The sequence below is a fragment of the Ixodes scapularis genome, unplaced genomic scaffold (genome assembly GCF_016920785.2).
Source record: "Ixodes scapularis isolate PalLabHiFi unplaced genomic scaffold, ASM1692078v2 PGA_scaffold2__306_contigs__length_199485367, whole genome shotgun sequence".
Lineage (NCBI taxonomy): Eukaryota > Metazoa > Arthropoda > Arachnida > Ixodida > Ixodidae > Ixodes > Ixodes scapularis.
Genome location: NW_024609857.1, coordinates 76846371 through 76852751, shown reverse-complemented (window position 1 = coordinate 76852751; position 6381 = coordinate 76846371). Strand labels below are relative to the sequence as shown.

The 6381-nt window shown below is 40.3% G+C and overlaps 1 protein-coding gene across 1 annotated transcript; it reads left to right on the top strand.

Moving 5' to 3' along the window:
* Window positions 1-4689: 4689 nt before the first annotated feature.
* Window positions 4690-5825, top strand: LOC120836788 (the record flags this gene model as incomplete). The annotated part of the gene is made up of 2 exons (XM_042291459.1): window positions 4690-5625; window positions 5718-5825. Coding segments are annotated over 2 exons (1044 nt in total), but the record flags the coding sequence as incomplete, so codon positions are not given.
* Window positions 5826-6381: the final 556 nt, after the last annotated feature.

The window sequence follows — 6381 nt, the reverse complement described above, 5'->3', positions numbered from 1 at the left end:
AGTTATTTAAAACTGAGTCCATGGAACGGTCGAAATCAATTCGCGATACATGCAGAGTCACCTGTCTTAAAGAGCAACAGCAAAGCTTTTTCTAATGGTGTACTTTTTTGTGTGGATGCATAAATGAAATGCAATGACACTGATTCCATCCTAGGGGCACGAAGTTGGAGCGCGCATAATCGCAACCGGGTTTTATGTTCTTTCAAGTCCCATGAAAGATAAATTGAAGTTCACGTTCGCTTCCGCTTTCGCTTTTTCAAAAGTACCCATACTATTAATCTCTAGGGGTATATTTTAGCAGCAACATATGAAAACTATATTTTGCATAAAGTCCAAATCTGAAATCTTGACGGTCCAGAATGTGTTCCCTTGAGTGATCTCTTTTCTACGCAAAAGGGCTCCGAGAGGCCGTTTCGAAGTCAGAAACGCGTTTGCATGGAATGCTCTTCACAAACAACAATTCACTTGCAGTTATAACTGAGGGTTTATAAAAAAAACCAACAACTGACAGGTCTCGATTCTATATAAGTAGAGGCCCATTTATACTTTGAACCTTCTAACATGCAGTCGACGATGAATTTTACCAAACGTAGAGTCGACTAAGGAAAAAAGCGGACGCGCGTTGTTTCTTAGACATCACTCACGAGTTACTCGTAAAGAGACGGCAAAGACGGGCAAGAGCTGCGTGCCTGAGATCTGACTTGAATACATTCCATCCGAAATAGGTGAACGTTTGCTGCTCCTTTATCGCTAGGCATATAAAAGTGTCTCTAAAGGTACATCTATGCCAGAAATGGCTGAAGACAAATTGGATCGACGGGGCGTTAGAACGATCACAAATTGCTTTCTCCGCTGCATTCTAAACTCGCGCGAGACTTGTACCGAAAAACCAAAGCGCACGGCACTGAAGTCTGCTTGAAGGCAAGCGACGTCGTCTCGCGTTCAACCTTTCATTGAAATAGCGCAATTTTGCTGCGTTCCGAGTACGAGAGCGCCAATAACGCGAACAGTGTCGGAGGGAATGATAAAAATATCGCCCGCGCTGTCACTACAAATTTCTTGGATTCGCGCAGGCGGCGTGTAGCGTAAAATGGAGCCCAAACTTGATTTATTGGCAACCTTAAGGAAGCTTTACAAGCTCGGCGCGCACGGTCTACGTTGATGTAGCTCAAAAGGTGCGTGTTTTGCTGCGACGCCCGATAAAGTAATGGCATAGCCTATGGCTATTTGTCATCGGTTATCTGAGAATGTCATGTTGGAATTTTGGGTGCCGCTCCCAAACGGTCTCGTCCATTCCAGTGGTGGTTGTTACAGAAATTTATTCTTAAAAAAACGTTGTTTTGTGCATTTTCAATATTGTAAAGTCCTTTTTTTTTGGGGGGGGGGGGGGGGGAGGGGGGGGGGGGTAATGCAGTTGCATGAAAGCACCGAGCATAATTTGGGGTGCAGAGGTAGCAAAGAGAAGCGAAACATTTTCACGCTAGGTCTCTAGAAGATCAGAAATTTCATTGGGCTTAGTGTAGACCAAACCTAAACAATAATGCACTCAGACGTAAGATGACAACACACATTCACTGGTCCCTTTTTAAAGACTTACCTTAAATAGAGTGTTTAAAAGGAATGACTAGGGAATAAAATCGCATTCCCTGATGTTTTATTTACGATTTATCCCATTTTTTCACGCACCCTAAAAACAAAGCCTACAACAACACAAAGCTGATCGGTACAGCCTATCTCGTAATACTTTCAAACGAAAACTATACTTGACACAACTAAATTCCACGGCGCTATGAGGAGCTCAGCTACAAAATTGTATACCTTTTTTCTGTTATTAAAAGATGTTGCTTGTCGAGATATCGCTTGAGTGTCGGGTATAAGTTTGAAATCAATAAAAATATTACTCACGGCCTGGCGCAATTTCAAATAATCTATTCCGTCGCTCAACAAGACACGAAGAGTAGTGTAGCACCTACACCCTCTTTCAACTCCTGAAACGTGTGTCCTCTCCGTGGCAGATTGATCATCTTATTTTGCGTTCATACAGATACACTGAACGTCGCGCAATGTACAAAATGAAAGAAAACTTCTATTTTACACCTCAGCTTTGAGAAACCGCGTTTTTTTTCTTTTTTTACTATTGTGTTTTTCCTTTCCTTGTGACTGCATGTATACACAACATTGCTGCTAAGATGCATTTATACAAAAGAGGCTCTAAACCCATCAAATTGCCCGTGGGCAATTTGATGCAGAATGGGAGACTTCCGTCTCCCATTCTGCAGTCACACCATTTCTGTTGCGGCAGACTTAGAATAATAAACTGACTTGATTTGAAGCCCCCCAAGTCAATGTCATATGTTACAGCTGTTGAATTGCAATTCTGCTTAAAGACAAATTATTGAGCTACCCACACTAATGACATCTTCGGCATACCCAAACTTTACTCTCTAAGGCATAATATTTGTTCGTTCTAGATTCAAATATAAAACGGCAAATTAAAGTGATGCCGAAACCAAAGTTGATATTTTCCCGCGCTCTATAGTGGAGTGACTTTACGTGTTGTATAACTCCCAAGTCCAGCAGGCAAATTAAGAAACAGTATTTTTCCACGGGTTTTTATTTTTTTACGTGAGCTTAACTAGCACCAATGTCACGGCATCAAACTTAACATCTAAAACGCTGGGATTCGGCTATACTGGCGCCATAATGCACATATTTATTTATTTAGTACTACTACAAATCTCACAATGATATTCTAGTAGATGGGTATACAGCATCAAAAATAGTATCAATTCACAAAGGCCCTTGCCAGACAGAACAGTCCGGACAAAATTGGTGGAAATACAAACAATTGAAACAAGACGCGCAATAAACATATCTAGAACCTCCTGTTCAGCCGTGTCTCTAGGAAGCCCGTTCCACTCCACCATTGCTCATGGGAATAAGAAAATTTTTAAACAATTATTTCAATACCTTAGTTTGACAACGGAGAGTAAATGTTTTTTTTTTTTTTTGTCTTGTAGAGTAGCCCCCAGAAAAAGGTATATAATTATCACGATTGTTTTATAATGGCCATGAATGATTTAATGTAGGAATTTTAGTCTGCATACTTGGTTTCTTTCCGCCAGTGATGGAAGGCCAGCTTTTGGGTCTAGATCTCTCACTGGTGTCCTCCCATACGTGTTTAAATTAAGATGAATCAAACGACTTTATTTTGAGCCCTGTCTAACTTCGTAGTATTTAATATTGTAGAAGGGCCCTAAATGACGTTAGCAGATTGAAGCATTGGCCGAATAATTGTTTTATAAGGTAGTAATCAGGTGTTTGATGTAGAATATTTTTAATTTCTATTGAAATAGTGGGCTTGGCGGCAGCACGACCGGCAGCATGCTCAGCAACCCATTTTGTTTCCTGGTACAGGTCGTATCAGTTCTACTCGGACAGCAAACGGCATCGTATGGCTTTCAAGCGACAAGTCCCGATAGGAACGACGGGCTTGGCTCCGAATCTTCTGCTCTGGGCGATCGCTGCGTCATCGTCGAGCCTTTCGTGCCCCTCATCAGCGAGTCTTCGTTCGTGTCGACATCGGTGACGCCCCATCACGTGGTTCGCCTGAAAGCTACAAGAGCGCCAGCGACACCGGACTCTCTCAGTGGGCTTGGCGGCAGCACGACCGGCAGCATGCTCAGCAACTCATTTTGTTTCCTGGTACAGGTTAGTGAATATTTACCTCGTGGCGGTTATCGAAGTGATAACCGTTTTTTAGTGCTGCTGCCTTGCCAACCTTGCCAACTTACTGTAAAACGCTTGATAAATTTTGCTACTTCTGTTATTTCTTGGCAGCGAAATTTGTTGGTCTGTGGTGATGTGGAGGCAAATCCAGGGCCCACCGACAGAGAGCTCTTGTTGGAACTTCTTGCCGGCCAGAGCAAGATGAATGATACTGCTCTAAATGTTCTTGCTTCTTAAAATGAAATTAACAAAAAAATGACTGCGTTAACTGAACGAATTGATGGGCTGGAGCGACAGGTAACCGGTTTAAAAGCGGTGACCAAGCAAATAAAAGACATAGAAGCAGCAGTATCAGGATTTGACGCACAATTATCTTCACTCCATGCTAAAGTAGATGATTTAGAAAACAGAAGCCGCAGAAATAATTTGATAATTTATGGTATAGACGAGTCTAATACTGAGACAGTTGAAGAGCTTGAAGAGAAGGTAAAAAACCAGATTTTTCTACAAAAACTAGGAATAACAATCACCGGAATTGGGAGATGCCATAGGCTTGGCCGAAAAGTTGAAAACAAGCCCTGTCCAACTATCCTCAAGTTCATCGATTACCGGGAAAAATTGGCAATATTAAGGTCATCTTATAAATTAAAAGGCACTAAGGTATCAATATCTAAGGATTTCTCAATCAGAGTTCGCGAAATTCGAAAGCATTTATGGAAAAGTGCGGCTAACGAGAAAGAAAACGGGGCAAAAGTTAAACTAGTTTATGATAAGCTGAATGTGGACGGTGTGCTGTTTGGATGGGATGAAGGGAAGGGTTCACGCTTCAAGATAAGCAAAACAGATAAATGACGGTGTAGAAGTGCTTCTCGGTCATTGCGCTTGTTGAATGTCAATTGTAGAAGCGTCCTTAACAAAGCCACAGAGTTGGAAGGAATTTTGCTCTGTCATGATCCTGATATCGCCGTTCTCACTGAGACTTGGTTAAATGCTACGATATATGACAGTGAATTTGTCCCTGCTGGCTACAGTGCACTCAGGAAAGACCGTGGTAGTAAGGGTGGTGGTGTGTGTATTCTTTTTAAGAACTTCCTAAATATAGTGAGCATGCCTGAAATACCTGATACCGAGTGCATTTTTTGCAAAGCGTACGATGGTAAATGTAAATACATTATTGGGGCATTTTATAGACCCCCTGCATCTTCTACGGCTGTTCTTGATAATTTAGAAATGTATCTTGATACACATGTGAAGCCTGGTGATCGAGTTATTTTGGCAGGAGATTTTAATTTGCCAAACGTTGACTGGTCAAATTTTTCACTGAAACATCAAAATGACAACTTAGGCGAAGCAATGTTAGACATGACCTTTAAATATGACTTACTGCAGGTCGTTGAGGATTTCACGAGAATCCAAGGAAACTCTGCATCTATACTTGACCTTGTTTTTGTAAGCGGTACAATTTCGTCTGAATCTAGATGTGAAGTAATCCCTGGTATTTCTGATCACAAAGCAGTATTGTTAAGCTTAGAAGATGTTTCTGTAAATAGAAAAACCAAGTCGAAGTGTTATCCAAATTTTTCTCGTGCAGATGATGTCTCTATTATAGACATGCTTTCATTTAATTTAGACGATTTTGTAAACAGTACTGGTGATGTAAATGATCTTTGGAATTTGTTTAAAGTTATTGTAAGTGAATGTACTGACCGTTTTGTGCCAGTAATTGTAAAGAAGCAGAACAAAAAGAACCCCTGGATTTCTAGAAACGCCTTACAGTTAAAAAGACAATTGAAACGATTGAAAAAGAAAATTAAAACAAGCGCCGACTCGTGTGAGCTGTCTGAAAAATTTCTTGATCTTTCTTTGGAACTAAAACCCAAGTTACAGTTGATAAAAGTCGGTATTTCGGCGAATTTTTGTCAAACTTCATATCTACTTCACCGGAAAAATTTTGGCCATTAATATCTCCACATTCTAGAGATTGTGATGTTTTCGAAATTGGTGGTAGCTTAACCCATGACGAAAAAATAATTTCAAACGCATTTAATAAACATTTTAAATCGGTGTTTACTCAAGACGATGATGTGTTACCAAATTTTGACGCTGACTATCCGCCTATGCCTGATATTGTAATTAGTGAATGTGGTATATTGAATATGCTTTTGAAATTGGATGTAAAAAAATCCCCTGGGCCTGATGGTGTCCCCAATGCATTTTTATCCAGGTATGCTGAATGGGTCTCAAAATATTTGTTTGTTTTGTTTTCACGATCGCTGTCCGAAGGTCAGGTTCCAGACGACTGGAGAACTGCCAGAGTCAAACCACTTCATAAGAACGGAAACAAGCACTGCATTCAAAAGTACCGTCCAATTTCATTGACTTCAACTACTTGTAAACTTCTTGAACATATAATATATAATCATTTATCAAAATTCCTAGACGAACACAACATCTTGACTAAAAATCAGCCTGGATTTCGAAAAGGTTTTTCAACATGTACTCAATTAATTGAAACTGTTCACGATTTCTCGTGGGCAATAAACAATAGAAAACAAATTGATGCTATTTTTATGGATTTTTCGAAGGCATTCAATAAGGTCTCGCACAAAAAGTTACTATACAAACTGGAAAAAATATGTAAGAACACACAGT